Genomic DNA, 16,892 nt, shown 5'->3' on the forward strand with positions numbered 1-16,892 from the left:
CATTAGCTAGGGAAACTTCGCAGTTTTAGGCCAGCCTTCATCATCCTGATGTTCTCCAGAGCATCATAATCATATTCCAAAACATCTGGAAGGGCACCAGGTTGTGGAAGGCTATTATACACCCTTACCTAAAAGTAAGTCCCATCAAACTCAATGGAGCTTACTACTGAGTAGACATTCCACTGCCAGAGAAGGAGCTGGGATCCAGGATATATTTCCCTCTTTTGTGTCATTTTAAATTTGTTTTACAATTTATATGACATGGCCTATCTTCCTGCCCACCCTGATTCTCGGTTCTATCTCACAATCCAGTTGTTAGGCTTGCGAAGATGAACTAGGGGCAGGGGTCAAGAAAGGAGTTCAGACTATATCAGGCAGATGAAATAAGAGAGAGAGAATCTCCCTGCTAATCTAAATCCAAGCTTACACCAGTGATGTGTCAGTCTTCTGACCACAGTTCACCCCCCAAAACTATTTCCAAGTACCGTATTTTTCGCCCTATAGGACGCACCGGCCCATAGGACGCACCTAGTTTTTTGGGGGGGAAATCAAGGAATTTTTTTTTATTCCCCCCCCCCCAGGTTTGCACAGCCATCCCCAAGCTAGAAGAGGGAGACAGAGCGCTCCGTCTCCCTCTTCTGCCCTCAGGGACAGCCTCTCTAGCCTCCGTGGGGCAGCGGCTTGCCCCGCTGTCCCCCGAGCTTGTGGGGCTGGCGATGGGAAGAAGCAAGCTTGCTTCTCCCCACCCCCAGCCTCCAGACCAGGTCGGGGAATAGCGGGATGGCGGCGCTTCGCCTCCCCGCTGTCCTCTGAGCTTGTGGGGCTGCCCGATATCTGCACGAATCGGGATGCAGGCTTGCGGATAGCTTCTTGAAGCCTGGAAAGCGAGAGGGGTCCGTACGCACCGACCCCTCTCGCTCTCCAGGCTTCAGTGAAAGCCTCCATTCGCCCCATAGGACGCACACACATTTCCCCTTCATTTTTGGAGGGGAAAAAGTGCGTCCCATAGGGTGAAAAATACGGTAGTTTTGTAGAACATAAAAAAAAATCCTGAAGGTATTTTTTTGTTTCATTTTGTTAGTCTTTAACAAGCACATTGGTCATGCCCAAATAAAAGAAGCCCACCTTCCCTTCCATTCCCAGTCTCCTCCTTTCCACAAGAAACAAGCCTTACTTTGGGGGAGTTGGGGTGGTGGCGAAGTGGTAAAGAGGGTTCGCTTCCACACCAGAGAGGACCCACAAGGTCCCTCTTTACCTGGAAATTATACCTGGTGAGTCACTTCCTGCCAGGGACCACCCTTGTGGAGCCTCTGCTGTATAGGCATGGGATGAGGATTTTGCCTGAGGGTGTCAAATTGTTTTGTTTTTGATACCAAGATCCCTTTTGCTGACAGGGTTTGAATGTGAGAATTCCCCTAAGCCTTATCTTTGCAGAATGCTTTGCAAAAAAAAGTATCTGGCAATTTCCTTTAACACCCTACACCAAATATGCACAGTAGGTTCCCTCTCCCTCTTTGTAAAACATTCACCTTGAGTGCATTTGTAGCAAAAACTAAGCTTCACTTTTCAGCTAGAGCTTCCAAACCAGGCTCAAGGGCAGCCCCAACTAGAGTACATTGCAGTAAACTAGCCTCAAAGTTACCACACATGGTCTTCAACTGGTCCAGACATGACACCCAACTCTGACTCCCAAACTGCAATATGGGACCAACTGGGCAGTCACCCAAGGTGCAGACCTCGGAGGAGTGCAGTACTGGCCTTTGAGGGGCACAGTTTTATACAGATTAGTTTTTGTTATATCTTATAAATTACTGAATATTTAACTTTTATATTTTGAAGAATTTTATCGTTTCTGAAATAATTCATGAATTAGAATTGTTCTTTATGTATATGTGAAATAGATAAAGACCATAGAGTTGATCGGAGGTAATGTTACATATTTCTAGTAAGCTACGGCTGATAAAAACTGGCCACCTGTAGCTCAGTACCACAAACAAAAGGCAGAAAAAGCTAAGGAGCAGGCAAAGCACGAAGAGTTCCTCCTGAAATACCTTTATTCACAGAAAGCAATTGAAGAACAAGAATACGACTGTACTCTTCTTGAAGCTAGCACAGAGGGAGCTGAATGTGGTGCTTCTACTACAAATTAGATACGTTTCTTGAAAACACGCATAGGAAAAAGAGGATGTCAAGAAAGCGAGAGTAATGCAAAGTCTGCAAAAGAAGAAGGTATTGTGCCTGACTTGAATTACAGTCACCTTGTTAACTGGCCCAACTATTGCAGTGATAATTTGTGATATCTTATAACAGAACATGGACCACAGCAGGTTGTATCACACGATTTCTCCAAAGACTAAAAAAGAAGAAGATTTTCTCCTATACACTACAGCCGGAGACTAGCAAATAGTGAAGAAGTATGCTGTCAATGGTTGACACGTTCAACCTCAAAATATGTGGGTTTTATTTTTGCTGTAAGTTGTAAGTGAAAAATTTGGTAACCACCCCTACAAGGAACAGGTTCAAAGGACTGGGGACTTATCCACACATACCTTTTGCTCCAATCTTTTGAGGCACAGGTCTGCCCTTCAAAGCTCTATGTCTGAGCATTTTACTTTTTGCCCCAGAAATTTCCTTGTGGGCTGTAGGGGTGATGATGGTTTTCAACAAGTTTGGATATATGCTACTGAGAATGAGGCCCAGGAAGAGGCACCACAAGATCTAAAGCAGAAATTCAAAGCAGGTTTCTACTATGCTGCCTCTGATATGGCTAAACAATCTATTGAAGAGATTCCAACAGCTACAAAACCATAATTGCCGATTTGGCTTCACGTATGATATATACAGTATCAACAAAACATCTGCTGAAGATGTACCTAAGGCCTGCAAGAATTTGGAAAAACTACTGATGCAGATTTTCTGTGCTGTGAACTTATAACAATAGTTCAAATGCCAAAAGGTATGCTTCCTTTCATATTACAACAAAAACTCCTGGATAATGTGCCCAATGTTTCTGTTGCACAAAGGATCTTTCTCACACTTCCAATGTCAGTGGCACGTGGTTGCTCAAAGCTTTAAGAAAATGCACATGCTCAACAATGTTGCAAAGGAGACTAGTTGGTTTGGAAACTACATCAATTGAACATACCCAAGCCTCAGCACTTGACCTGAAGGAATTGGTGACAAAATTTGCGAAGGAAATGGCACACAAAATGAGATTTTTATGTGCCTGAAATTGAAAACCTTTAAGAGACTTGAATTTCAACATCACAATTCACAAGGTTATTAAAAATGATTTGTGTGCTAAAACATACTCTTCTGTATTTGAGAAAGTTAATCAAAGACTGTTGTGTTACTTATTCTTGCAACTTAAAGCAAATTTAGCAGTTTCAAGTTTTGTGCTTCTAATTTTTTCTACAAGACATCTGTTTTTGAAAATTGAAGTTAGCAATTTTGGGGAGTGGTGTGTTCAAGTAGTTAGCCTTGCCTAGGGTACAAAATAGCCTGCCTCTGGGGCTACGGTTGGCCAGAAATATCTTTTGCATTGAAAAAGGCTTTTGCTTTTCTTTTGCCGTTTTGCAGCACCCATGGAAAGGAGACACTGCTCAGACACTGCAAATAGTGCTCCTCTGTTTGGTCAGCCATCAGGGCAGAAACTACTTTGCCAAAGCCCACCTAGAATGGCATCACAACCGACCTATGGGTCCCGATCCACTAGTTGAAGACCTATGGACTACAGTGGTCAGACTAACTATTATATCTTGCAATGGCCAACAAGGTGTATTCCTGATGTTGTTGAACTACAACTTCCAACATTCCCGACAAACTGGGACTGGTGGAAGTTCTTCTCTAAAAACATCTGGAAGGAACGTTGTTGGTTATCCCTGCACTTAATAGTTTGGTACCAAGTTACTTGAAGGACCACCTTTACCCATATTAGCCTGTCTGGGTTAACCAGGGTCCCCAGACACATGCAAACCGATGTTTAGAGCTACACAGGCATTGAAACAGACATATGTCTTACATGCCCTCCATTCTTGTGTGGGAAATAAAGGTGTAACACAGGCAGACATTCACCAAACCCATTTGCTGCATAACTGCCTTTACTTGCAAACAACTCTTGAGCCCAGAAATTTGCAGGATTTCAGTGGGGAAATGAAAGATTGAGAGTGATTATCTTTTAATAAGAAGAATCCCTTGAAATGATTATGTGCCAGCCTTTCACTCAAGCTTTCTTCTTCTGCGTAAATCCCTGAGATCAAGAGTTCAGTTATCTTGGCAAAAGTTTTAGTTGTCTGCATGCTCAGGTCCTCTTTCAGTTGCCAATACAATAATGCCACACGTCTCCAGAATATCACATTGTGCACATGGTACTATATGTCTGCATGAGCAAACCTATCTGTGGATTTCCCTTTCCAGCATATTAAATAGTAAATCAGAAAACTGAATTCATATGGAAATGGTCAGGACGTCAGCACTGGTAGCTTCTTTAGAAGCCAGGCACTTCCTGCTTGCAATCAAAAGATACAGAATGTCCTTGATTTTAGTTTAGAAAAGGGATAGACATTGGGGTATTTGAGAGCGGAGTCTAGCTCCCTACAGCTGATCTGCCCCCTAAGATCATCCTGGTTCTCAGGGAACTCCTTTTACATTTTGTTCTGTTACCTTTTCACGGTGCAAATGGCTTAGGGTCAGACTAGATGTGACTTTTGTCTTTGCTGACTTGACAGTGGCTTTCCAGCATTTCAGACAGCAGTCCTTCGCAGCCCTAACTGGAGATGTCAGAGACTGAACCTGGATCTTTTTGCATGCAGATATCCTTTAGCTACTGAGCTGCAGCTCTTTCCCTAAAATAAATTAATATTTCAACCTTCCTTGCTCTGAATAAAGGTTCAATTCAAAAAAGAACTTAGGAAGTCACTGTATACCAAGTCAGTTCATTGATCCACCTAACTCAGGACTTTATACATTGATCAGCTGTGGAGCTCCAGAGTTTTCAGACAAATATCTTCCCCAGACTTACCTGAAAACACCAAAGACTGAGCCTGGATACTTCTGCATGCAAAACATCTCCTTTGCTAGTGAGTTATAGCCATTTCTCAGTGAGGAAGCAGCTCTAAGAATGACTCAGACACATCACTTAAAATGTTGTAACTAAATTGCAAATTTGCAATTAAAAAGATCCTGGTGTTTCATTGATTTGATAACATTTTTTTAAAACAACAAAAAAAAAACCTGATTATGCCTCATTTATATGCTCAGAGGGTTGAATGCAATGTCAAAATGTGCGGCTACGCCCCCTCAGTCCAGATATGGCCTGCACTAACACAAACGATAAACTGCCTATGACTACATAATGCAGATGTTTGCACAGATGTACCCCAGCTGTTATTTTAGGTGCTTAGAAAAACCACCTCGGGTTGGAGAAGCCCCACTTCCATGAAATCCGTCTGTGTCTGGCCATGAACTGCCGTTGGGGATTAAGGGATTCTTCTTTCAAATCTCGTCTCTTTGGAACAACTTTAAGGCACACGTTTTTTAAACGTGCAGAGAAAGATGATCAAATAACGAGAAGAGTGGGATAAAGGCAAGCAAACAAAACATAAATGCTGAAAAGGATAAATCCAGCGCTGCAAGATCAAACCAAAGCCTCTTCTTTCCCACTTCTTGTTTTCAGAAGTGGACAGGCCATTGCTTCCGGAAAGCCCACAAGCAGTGCTTGGAAGACATTCCCTCTCCCCTGCTGTGTAACTCCAGCACACTGCACCCAGAGAAAGACTGCCTCCAAGCATGAAGACTCTCTATAGCCATTGTGGCAGGCAGACACTGACAGAGCTATGCTGATCATAATTACTGGGGGTCCTGAATTATAGATTAAGGCATGGATGGAGAGCCTGCCCCTCCCCCTTGATGTTGTTGGAATTCCAACCATCCCAGCTGCAGTCAACATGACCAAAGAACAGGGGCGAAGGGAGTTGTAGTCCAACCATTTCCGTAGGGTCACAGGTTCCCCATCCCAGGACTGAGGAAGAGGCAGTAATTTGGAGCAAATTAAGGAATCCCACACACTCACAAACAAACTGTGACTTTTGTAAAAGTGTAGCCCTTGGGCAGTGCCAATGCTATCACACTAGCAACAAAAGCTTCCTGTTTCCAGCTTATGGCACACTATACTGTAATGAGGAGTGCATGGCCTGCAAAAATGGAGTCTGATAAAGATTAGTGTGGAACATGAGAAACTACCTTATATTCAGAACACTGATCCATCTAGCTTAGTATTACCTATGCTGACTGGTAGTAGCTCTACAGGGATTCAGACATGGGACATTCCCAGTGTTACCTGGAAATGCTGGGAATCAAATCAGGGACCTTATGCATGCAAAGCAGATGTTCTGCCACTGAGCTTCAACCTTTTCTCCTCCCCATTGGGTGACCCTGGCCTGCTAGTCATCCATGGTTATGGCTACACACAAATACTGCATGGCAAACTTTAAGCAGCCAGTCTATCAAGCTGGATCCCAGAATCCACTCTGGATTCCAGAATTCTCTTCTGCAATGCCTGGAGGATTTCAGGTAAAATAGCTGTTCTTCTCACAAGTGCTTGTAGTACATAAACAGGTGCTTCATATTCTTACTCAGAGCCTATACATACTCTTTGGGTCTATGATTCTGTGTATGAATGGACCATAACATGACGAAGAGAAATTTCTGATTGTATCAAAGCCAGGTTGGATCTACAATGATCGGGATAACATTATTTTTAGAAAGTAATATAGCTCTCAATGCAAATTTACATCGGCAATAGATCACTGCTCTACAGTGCCCTCGAGTGTCTCATGTTTATAACGCATCTTTCATGTTTTCACTGACCAGTGTAGATTAGTCCCCAATGTGTTTCAGTGGAGCCAGCTGCCTCAGGGTTTATCCACACTTTCCTTTTGCCATATGCTTTCCAGGCAGAGGCCTGTGGTTTAATGCCCCATGCATAAGCATGGTGTTGCTGGTTTTTTGCCCTGAGCTTTCCCCGCGAAAACCCAGCAAACATCAATTCGGGTTTTCTGCAGATTGACGTTGACGCCAACTGAGCTTTCAAGAGCAGGTTTTCATGGGGAAAGCTCTAGAACAAAAAAAAAAGGGGAGGTGGGGAGCTTGGATACTGACCATGGATACTTGGATACTAAAATCGCAGACCATGCTTAGAAAGAGTGGAGGAAAGGCAAGCATGGAGAAGCCCTCAGTAATCTAATTGTGGAAGTATCCGTGGGATATACATTCACATAAGAACAACCCTCTGCTTTGAGACTGGATAGATTCAAGTACCATGTAGTAACCTCCTCTTTGCAGAATCAAGTATTCTGCTTCTAAAATTCTAGAATGCACACCCTTGAGCCTCTAAGAAAAACACAATACATGACATGGTTATTTGCCCCAAAGGAAGGCTACGCCATCCATCATGTGTGAATAAGAAATAGCTTTGTCTCCAGGACTATTTGCAAGATTATTCTGCAAAGGCTGAAGTGATGAAGGGGCACGCTCTTAAATTGATCTTCCAATTAAGCCTTAAGAGACAGGAAACTGCAGTCAGCAAAAATAAGACAGGGCTTGTGTGACTCCACACTTTTCAGTTCCATAGTCTCGTCCCCACCCCCACCTCTATTTTCTCCCTTGCAGCGAGGCAATGCGGGTGAGTAGGTGTGGGGAAAGTGGGTGGGAAACAGTTCAAGCTGTTGGATACTGTCACAGTGCTGTGATAGAGATGGTTATGGGAAGACAGAATTGGCAGGTTTACACTAGCGTCGTTCAGCGACTCCCTAAATCTGCCAAGTGCATGGCAACAAGCTAACGTTACTGCAAGAAAAGAAATCACTATTAAGCCACGGAAGACAATTCACCTCAAGTCTTAAGGATGATGGCATGTCCTCTAAAGATTACAAAGGGGGCCTGAAGCATACTAGAAACTTTCAGGAATGAAAGAAGTTTTACTGCCACCACCACCATCATTGGAATATGACGGTCTGCTTCATTTACACTTGTATTATATATGCCACCTGCAATACATTTCTGGGTCAAGTTTATAATGATGTTTTCGAAGCCCCTAGCTGGTTTCAGTACAAGCTATCTAACTGCCCCAGTACCATCTTGTCCACACACCAAGAGAGAGAGAGAGAGAGAGAAGATGAAACAATGTTTTAAACTGTAACTGTTTTTAGAATGTTTTAACTGTTTTATAACGCTGTATTTTTAAAAAAAATGTATTTGATGTGTTTGACTCCCTGGGCTCCTTTGGGGAAAAAATGGCAGGATATTAAATAAATATGTAATAATAATAATAATAATAATTTGTGATGTGGGCAGTCCACATGAATGCCTCAACGTATAGCAAGCTACATTATGCATATAAATTTTGGGTGTTGCTATTTAGGTCCCTGCATCCACAGGCAACCCCATGGAGGGTGAGTGTCTCATTCTTTATTATACTGCCTTAACCCTTTGTGGGCGCATTTATTTATCAGACCAAAGCCAACATCTGACTGCTTAGTTATCTAAACTTCAGAATAATTGCATTCTCATCCAACGCTTCTGGCTCTTCAAATGTCTGCTCATCAGTCAGAGAAGATTTCCTTTGCCTTTCATGGTGACCACACATAATGGAGAATGAGGGTTGGGTTGTACTGGAGACAGAACTTAAGAGATGTCTGCTGCTTCCAAGCAAGGTGTCAGGCATGCATATACCGTATTTTTTGCTCTATAAGACTCACTTTTCCCCTCCCAAAAAGTAAGGGGAAATGTGTGTGCGTCTTATGGAGCGAATGAAGGCTGCACAGCTATCCCAGAAGCCAGAACAGCAAGAGGGATTGCTGCTTTCACTGCGCAGTGATCCCTCTTGCTGTTCTGGCTTCTGAGATTCAGAATATTTTTTTTCTTGTTTTCCTCCTCCAAAAACTAGGTGCGTCTTGTGGTCTGGTGCATCTTAGAGAGCGAAAAATGTGGTAACTCACTCCTGACCCAGGAAGGGAGCAATGACAAAAAACAACAACAGTGCAGGACTCTTTCGAGGCCCTGAAATTGTGAAGTCTTTTAATAAGGTCTAAACTTAATGCAGCTTGCCAGCTGTTTTATGTGATAGTTAGTCACACTGTGAAGTGTTATTAAAACACACAATTTTAATAAACAAATAGGAGTTATGAACCTGGCGGGGAATGCTGTGCCTTGCCTATTTTATCACCACCACCACCACCAGAGCAGGGTAAGCATCTCCAAGCCGTGTGTTTTGGTTTGTTTTTTTAATAACCATTTTTGTTTGTTTCTGAAATTTCTGCATCCTTACAGGCCTCTCAATCTCCAAAATGGAAGTAGGCAGCAAGTGATTCACTGGAGACTGAGGAAATTTGTCTCTCCAGTGAGGTCTGTGATGTGAGGCTCTTGATACAGTACAAGAGAGTCAAGGCACATAGGAAAGATTATCAGATCTGAGCTCATGCCAGCATCACAGCACAGTCAATTAAAGGCAGGCCACCAGAGTCTCTGGCATTTTTGTTTTATCTGGCTTGCAAAGCACCAATAAAATTACTTGCTAGTATATGGTGGGAAATGAATTGGTCTGTTTCCTTAATGTTCTATTTCTGGAGGTAATTGGCACTGATAAAAAGAGGGTGGGGGGGAAGGCTGGAGGCAATAGGGTTTTCATCAGTGTGTTGTTTATAAAATTATATTCATTATCTGAAAGTTTTGCTTAATGCAGACACCCTTGGACTTCATTAAAGTGTTTGCGCAGGAGTTTTTTCTCTAATGGGCCTTCACAGGGAAAATGCTTGAAATCCAAGCCTCAGATAGTTTAGCTTTATGAGTCTTAGGCACAATTACCACAAAGGTTAGGAACCAAAAGGAAAACCAATACTGTACAATTCGCACATGTGCACACACATACAGTTTTTATCGTGGTCTAGGGCAGGGGTGGGGAACGTTTATCATCCCAAGGGCCACATTTCTTCCTGGAGTACCTTTCAGAGGCCGTATAGGTAAGGCCAAAGGCAATGTTTGCAACAATTGATGTCACTCTTATCTTTGTACAGTAGGCTACATCCTAGCCATATGAGCCAGATGTTTCTACCTACCTACCTGCACACACACACAGACACCTTTCCATCCCCCATCAGTGGATGCAAGGAACTGAAAGTTTAGTGCCAGACCCACAGTCTTTTATGAGACTGGTAGGACTGGGGTGTGGGGAGGAACTCCTTCTTAAACCCTCTAGAGACCCACTGCCATTCACCACAGATCTGCCTTCCACAACCTCTTATCTGCCAGATGTTGTTGGACTGCAGCTCTCACCATTCCTGACCACTGGCCATGCTGGCTGCAGAGACTGATGGGAATTCAAAAACCATCTGGAGTACACTAGGTTGAGGAAGGCTGGTGTAGACAATACTGAGCTGGATTTTTAAAATCTTATTTTTATTGATTTTCAAGATAAGGATACAAATATAAAGAAAAGAAAAACACCCCCTAATACTGAGCAAGCTGGATTAATGGTCTGACAGGTAGGTATAAGGCAGGCAGGCAGACAGCAACATAGCTCTAGAAAGGGCTTTTCCCCCAGCTGGAATTCAGTACCAGCACCTCTCAGATGGGCACCACTGCCATTCTAAAAGAATGAGGGAGGTATTCATGGTGAGCTCCACCACCATTTTTTCCCTAGAAAAAAGCACTGATTATAGATATAAATGCACATAGATAGATGGATGAAGACTACAGAAAACCAGCCTACATTGTCCTAACCACACTGTCCCCCGAAAAAGGGCATTTCTCCAAAACGGGAGAAAATGAGGCAGGAATTTCATGCATTTCTGCTTTGTTTGGGGTCGGAACCATGGAGTGAATAGCAAGTGTGGCTGGAATGGTGGAGAGCAAAAAAGAAAGACAGCTGAGCATTTGGATGAGATAAGGGATCTCATTAGCTGGGTGCCCTTTGCAAGAGTTCTCATGGCTGGAAGCGCTTCTTGCACTTTCTCAGGCTCAAGACCAAAAAGCTTTCTGAGTGAGTCGTGCAATTTCTGAGAGCTTTAAAAATAAAATGAAAACCAGGGAAGGGGGACAAGTGACATCATCACCACAGTCGATAAACAGAGAAGATTTGAACATGATCCCAGGGTGGAAGAATTCCAAGCACGTCAAAAATTCAGCACTAAAAGGAAATCAGTGCTTGAGATGTTTGAGAAAGGAGGCTATGTTTTATTTTATCATTACTAACACAACTGGATGTAGTTGTGGTTGTTATGGGGAGTGAACAGGGGGAAATTGTAACTGATCGTATGTTGGTTTTTATTTTCAAAAATTAATTTTTAAAAAAAACACAAAGAGAGAAAGGGGGCTTTTGAGTGAAGCCACTGAAACTGCAGGAAAACAATACTCCGTACCTTTAATTTATTGCCATGTCTTATGTACTTAGGTTCAATGGACTTGATTTTATTTGCTGGGTAGGTGATTTCACGGCCAATGGTTTCTTCCACCTTGATCCTTTCCCCTCGTTGCTTGCATCTGAAAATTTTTAAAAAAGGAAAAGGAAAAAGAATAAGAATAAGCTGAAATGGCAAATCACATAAATCTGTGCACCTGACTTGAGACATGGCCATTTTTCTAGCATGGCATCCAAGAAAATGGACTTAGGGTTTGAAGTAGGAGTGAGGAACCTGTGGTCCTCCAGTTGCTGTTGGACTCCAACTCCCATCAGTCCCAGTCAGCAGAGGCAATTCTCAGGGGTGGTGGGAAGTGGAACCTCCTAACATTTGGAGGGCCACAATTTAGGAAAGCCTGGAATAAAGTACATAAGAAGAACCCTGTTGGATGAGGCCAAAAGCTCAGTGTTGGAAATAAAACAATAATACTTGCAATAAATTACCTGAACCAGTGGGGGGGGGGGGGAACGATAGACAGAAAGGCACTGGTTCCTTCTCTTTTAGTAACCACCTGTTGGTAAAGGAGACTTCTTCTCCTAGTGAATTGGCTCAAGCCAGCTGCACTTTAGTTAGTCCACGTGTGATTCCATTTTGGCCACATGTAAAACCCATCCTTAGAACGGCTTTCTTTGCCATGAGTAATAAACATTACGTTTTCTTTACACTTTCAAGCAGTTTCACCAGACCATTTCTTTCCTGTACACTGCTGCAATATATTTACCAAACTCCAGAAAGTTCTGGGCCCAATGCCAGCTTACTAAAGCTACAGAAGGTTTCTGAATGAAAGAACAAAGGCTCAGGCCAACGTTAACAGGCATGCCTTGATCCCAACGTTGCAATCAGGAGATTTCCATGCTTGGCTGTACATAATCTAGTTGCATTTGGATGATGAAGGACTTCTGGAAATGGTGAAGACTGAAAAATCTGTGTAAGGTGCTGGTACCATCGCTGGACGGGAAAAACATAGGGCAAAGACTCTTTTAATCCAATGATTGGCTAATTTCCAGCAAATACACATGGGAAATGAAAGTATTGAAAAGGGAGTGTTTCTAGCCTTAAAAAATCTATATGGGAAATCAGAAATTAAAGATCAGATTCAGAGTTACAAAGAATTGTTTTCTGCTTGATGAAGGGAAGGAGATTGTTCTATGAAACAAATGGAATTATTGCTAAATTTGATGGTCAAATTAAGCATTGCTGGAGGAAATCTAGACCACCACCCTGTTATTACAGTGACAACCATATGCTTATGAGAAGCCCACAAGCAGGAATTGAGTGCAACAATACTCTTCCCACTTGCAGTTTCCAGCAGCTGCTATACAGAGGCACGACTGCTTCCAATGGTGGAGGAAGAACATAGGCACCCTAGTTAGTAGCTTATGTATTTTTAACATACTGCTTGCATCTTTGCCAGAACAGGGTACCAAACAGGTTTGGCATCACTGGGCATCTGCCAAGGACCACATCCCAGGGAGGGGCCTTTCCAGAGTCCTCTTGGACTGGCTCACCCCCCTTGCTATCTCTGCATGATCACCTGCCCTCTCTGAGGATGTGAGCAGTGATAAGAGAAAGGGAAAGAACAAGGAGCTTCCAGTTTCTCTTACACTACTCTGGGTGGTTCTATGGACTGGGCCAAGAGGGAGGATCAAACAAGCAGATGTCTTATACTAATTCAGATCATAGGTCCACCTAGATCAGTACTTCCTACACAGACTGACACTAGCTCTCCAGGGTCTTAGGCAAGGGTCTATCTTTATCCTACCTGGAGATGTCGGGGATTGAACATTGGGACATTTTGTATGCAAAGGAAATGCTTTAACTACTGAGCTGTGGCTCTTGAGAGGTGGCAAGAAAATCAGTATTGATGACAGTGGCAAAGATGAGGTAGGCCCACACAGTCCTTGGGACCAGGCCATTGAAAATAAACAAATGAAACACAAATTCAGTTATTCTTAGAAAGATAAATATAGAATACCTATTCACCAGCACTAAAAACGGCCCTTGAACAAAAACAATGGGGAAGCTAATTATTTTAACAATATCAGGTAAATAAGGTGATTTTTTTATTATTATGTTTTTGCTACACTACAAACACCTTTCCATTTAAGGAAATTATGCCACAACTTAATAATGGAGCATCTGTTTTGCAAACAGAAGGTGCCAGGTTCAATTCCTGGCATCTCCCTGAAGGGTGGGATGTCCCCTGACAGCAGCTACCAATCAGTGCAGACAATACTGAACTAGATGGGCCAAGGGGCTGCCTTAGTATAAAGCAGCTTCCTCGGCCCCTGTAATTTCCTGGTGGCTTTTGCAGTTTCCTTCAGACACAATATCACTCAATGAGTGCAAAGGAGACAGAACTCTCTGTACGCAGATTGAACAATGTCAGAAAATCAGGACATTAGAAAATAAAAATGGGAGCAGTGGGGAGTGGGGGTTAGGGGAAATGAAATAGCAACAGGAAATGAGGGAAGGGGTGTTTTTCTCACAAGAGGCTTCCCCTCCAGCTTCTGTAAGGAAAGATAAGGCTACTTTGGAGGTCAAGTGGAGATACAAACACACTTTGCCATTGTGTTTAAAGTGATAGAACCACAAGCTGGGTATTTTCATTATTTGGCTTAGTTTACACTCCTGAGGTCAGCAGAAACACTCAAGATTATATTACTCTGCAATCCTGTTTGTCCATTGAACAGGGTGGGCCTTACATGTGAGTAAGCCTAAAGAGGACTGGACTGTAAAGATGCTTAAATCCCTACTTGTAAGGCAATTTGCATGCAAAATGTGTCGATGTGGCATTTTAGCTAATGCATTGCCATGGGAAGAATGCCTGACTTGTTCTGGATTATCTAGACAGACTTCAAGCTGGTTTCAGGTCCAGTTTTAGCACAGAAACAGCCTTGGTCAGCCTAACTGATAACAACAGACGAGATGCTGTGCAGATGTTGTACTAGTGCCTTGAAGCAGTAAGGCTGAAAGGGAGTCAATAATCTAAGGTTAAATGCTGGTAACGACTGGAGGTGCTTTGGGTGGGAGCTTCCAATATTGGGTAATTATGTGGATGATCTGTTCTGGGAGGGGTTGCACTGAGGGAATGGGTTTGTAGTCCGTGGGTACTCCTGCAGTGGTAGTCAATGAAGCTTAACTTAGAGGAGACCTAATGAAATTAATGAGCATGAATAAACTGCAACCATTAATTTCAATAGGTGTATTTGTATTGAATTCCAACCTGTCACTGGGGTCTCAAGTGGCCTGTGGCAAGGAGTGCTTATGCCAAGCAAAACCAGCATTCACACAAGTTTAAAGCACTAAGATTCCACTATAATTCTCATGCCTTCTCACAAAGAATTCTGGGAACTGAGTTTGTTAAAGGTGCTGAGAGTTGTTAGGAGACCCTGATTCCTGTCCCAGAGCAACAAGTCCCAGAGTGGTTCCCCCCTTCACAGGAAACTCTGTGAATTATAGCTCTGCGAGGGAAATAGGGGATCTCCTAGCTACTCTCAGCACCCTTAACAAACCGCAGCTCCCAGAATTATCTGGAGGAAGCCAGACAAAGTGGTATTATAGAGCTTTAAAGGTATGGTGTGAATGTGACCTTAGGCTGAGTTGCCAGTTATGGCAAAAACAGGCAATGCCTCTGGTATGCAGGGTCAGTTGAAACAAGAGGTAGAGTTCTATATTAGCAAAATTCTTCATCTGTAATTTTTGACATTTTCAATGCATACCAAAATTCACATTAAAAATGCCTACTTTAAAGCAAAAAGCACACAAAGATTCATATTTTAGGAAAACATACACAAGTTGTTTTTAAATGCAGATTGATTCCCAAATTCGATGGGATGTACTTGTGTATGAACACATGCAACTCTGATCAGAAATAGACAGATAGCATCAATCTAAAACATCAGTCTATCATGGGAAAAACCGGAATTTTGTCACACTTCCTTACGCTCCACCCTACTCTCCATATTTCTGTTTTCTTTTTATTATCTATCCCTAACCAAACCAGGGGGCATCTTACTAACACAGATTGAAATAATGTGAGGAAATCAGATCCTGTCATGGGTTGCAATAAATCTGTTTTATTACTGATGCACGCACACACACACACCCCAGGAGGTTCTCCTGGCTGCTCCTCCAACGAACTATCACCAGCCATGACCTTGGACAAATTAAGCTGCAATCTCAACTTCAAATATTTTTTCCATGGGTGTTCTTCAAATGACAGTAAGCCTCCCCATCCCAACAAAAACATCAGAAAAGAGACAAGAGGGGGCCCATTTGGCTCTTTATATTCCCCCATCTGTCCTTTATTTTTAAGGGTGGAAAACCTGACTCCAGCCTCCTTGCTGCACAGAAGGGTGAAAGTGCAGGAGGAGATGTTGGGTTTGGCTCCCAGACATCCCTCCTGGTGCTCACCAAGGGAAGTGCTCCCCATTCAGGCCTGAACCAAGGCATCTCTCCATGGGTTGCTCTGCTAACATTTCAACAGGAACAAAGGAAACTTGTCTGTTTGTTTAGAGAAACTGCGCCGAGCAGCACCTCATGCCTAACTCACTTAATTCCTGTTTGGTAGATCTGGGATTCTTTGTCCCTCCTCTAACCCCACACAGAGAAATAAGGCAATTAGGGGGTTCCTGTATCTTATGCCTGCCGGGCAATATGTTTTGAACAGTGAGTGAAGTCAAGGATAAGAATCTGCCCTTCACATGCATGCAGAAGAGGCATGGGGATCTGGTGCACCAGGCCTGCACAGCTGCAACCCACCAAGACCAGCCCAGCTCACAATTCTGAGCTGTGTATGGTATCCTCCAGGGAATTGGGCTGCATTCACATGGCAGTTTATTCCATTTCCTTGACCTCTCCCTGCATCAATTATGATTTTTCTTTGTTCATGGGGGAATGTGGCTCTCAGGCTGAAAGGATTCCCCCTCCTAAATTTCAGCCTCTATCAGCAGAAGCAGAACATTGTCATTGTGGCCAGTAGCAACTCATGAATTTATGCACTTTTAAAGCCATCTGAGTTGGTGGGCATCGAGAGTGAGGAAGAATGGGGACTAACCAAGGGGTTAAGTGCTGAACAGTGTTCTCTATGGCTAGCTGAAGCAGAATTAAGACCAGTGGCAGACTTTGGGCTCTCACATTTCAGCGCTGCCCTGTAAAACACAAAAATTCAGCGCCCCCATCTCTCCTGCTTCATTTTACAACATTGTTTTGGTGACCCTTACAGTGTGGCATCAATGTGACTGCACCGGTTGCACCACCCAAAAACCACCTCTGATTAAGACTCATAGGAAGAATCATTGTTTCTTTTTAAGACAATTGTATTGTTTCAGTTCTGTCACTAACAGACATGTAGAACACTGTGATCATATCGGTGTTCAAAATTGTGGGAGATATGCAGTCAAATCTAACAATGCATTTTCTTGCAGGTTGGCATGT

General features: G+C 43.0%; 2 protein-coding genes across 9 annotated transcripts in view; one reads left to right on the forward strand and one right to left on the reverse strand.

Annotated features, from left to right (window-relative positions):
- The window catches only part of LOC310669944 (craniofacial development protein 2-like), a gene marked incomplete at its 3' end in the record, with an annotated part of 710,849 nt that overhangs the window by 241,593 nt on the left and 452,364 nt on the right, over positions 1-16,892 (forward strand). The gene's annotated exons all lie outside the window — the stretch shown is intronic.
- Positions 1-16,892, reverse strand: part of LOC310669435 (vascular endothelial growth factor receptor kdr-like) — a 231,540-nt gene that overhangs the window by 71,115 nt on the left and 143,533 nt on the right. For all 8 annotated transcript variants that reach the window (XM_083423419.1, XM_083423417.1, XM_083423424.1 and 5 more), the window contains one exon: positions 11,415-11,535. In XM_083423419.1, the coding sequence (XP_083279545.1) occupies positions 11,415-11,535 (121 nt within the window). The remainder of the gene's footprint in view (positions 1-11,414; positions 11,536-16,892) is intronic.

This window comes from Podarcis tiliguerta, assembly GCF_965153285.1.
Source record: "Podarcis tiliguerta genome assembly, chromosome: Z".
Taxonomy (NCBI): Eukaryota; Metazoa; Chordata; class Lepidosauria; order Squamata; family Lacertidae; genus Podarcis; species Podarcis tiliguerta.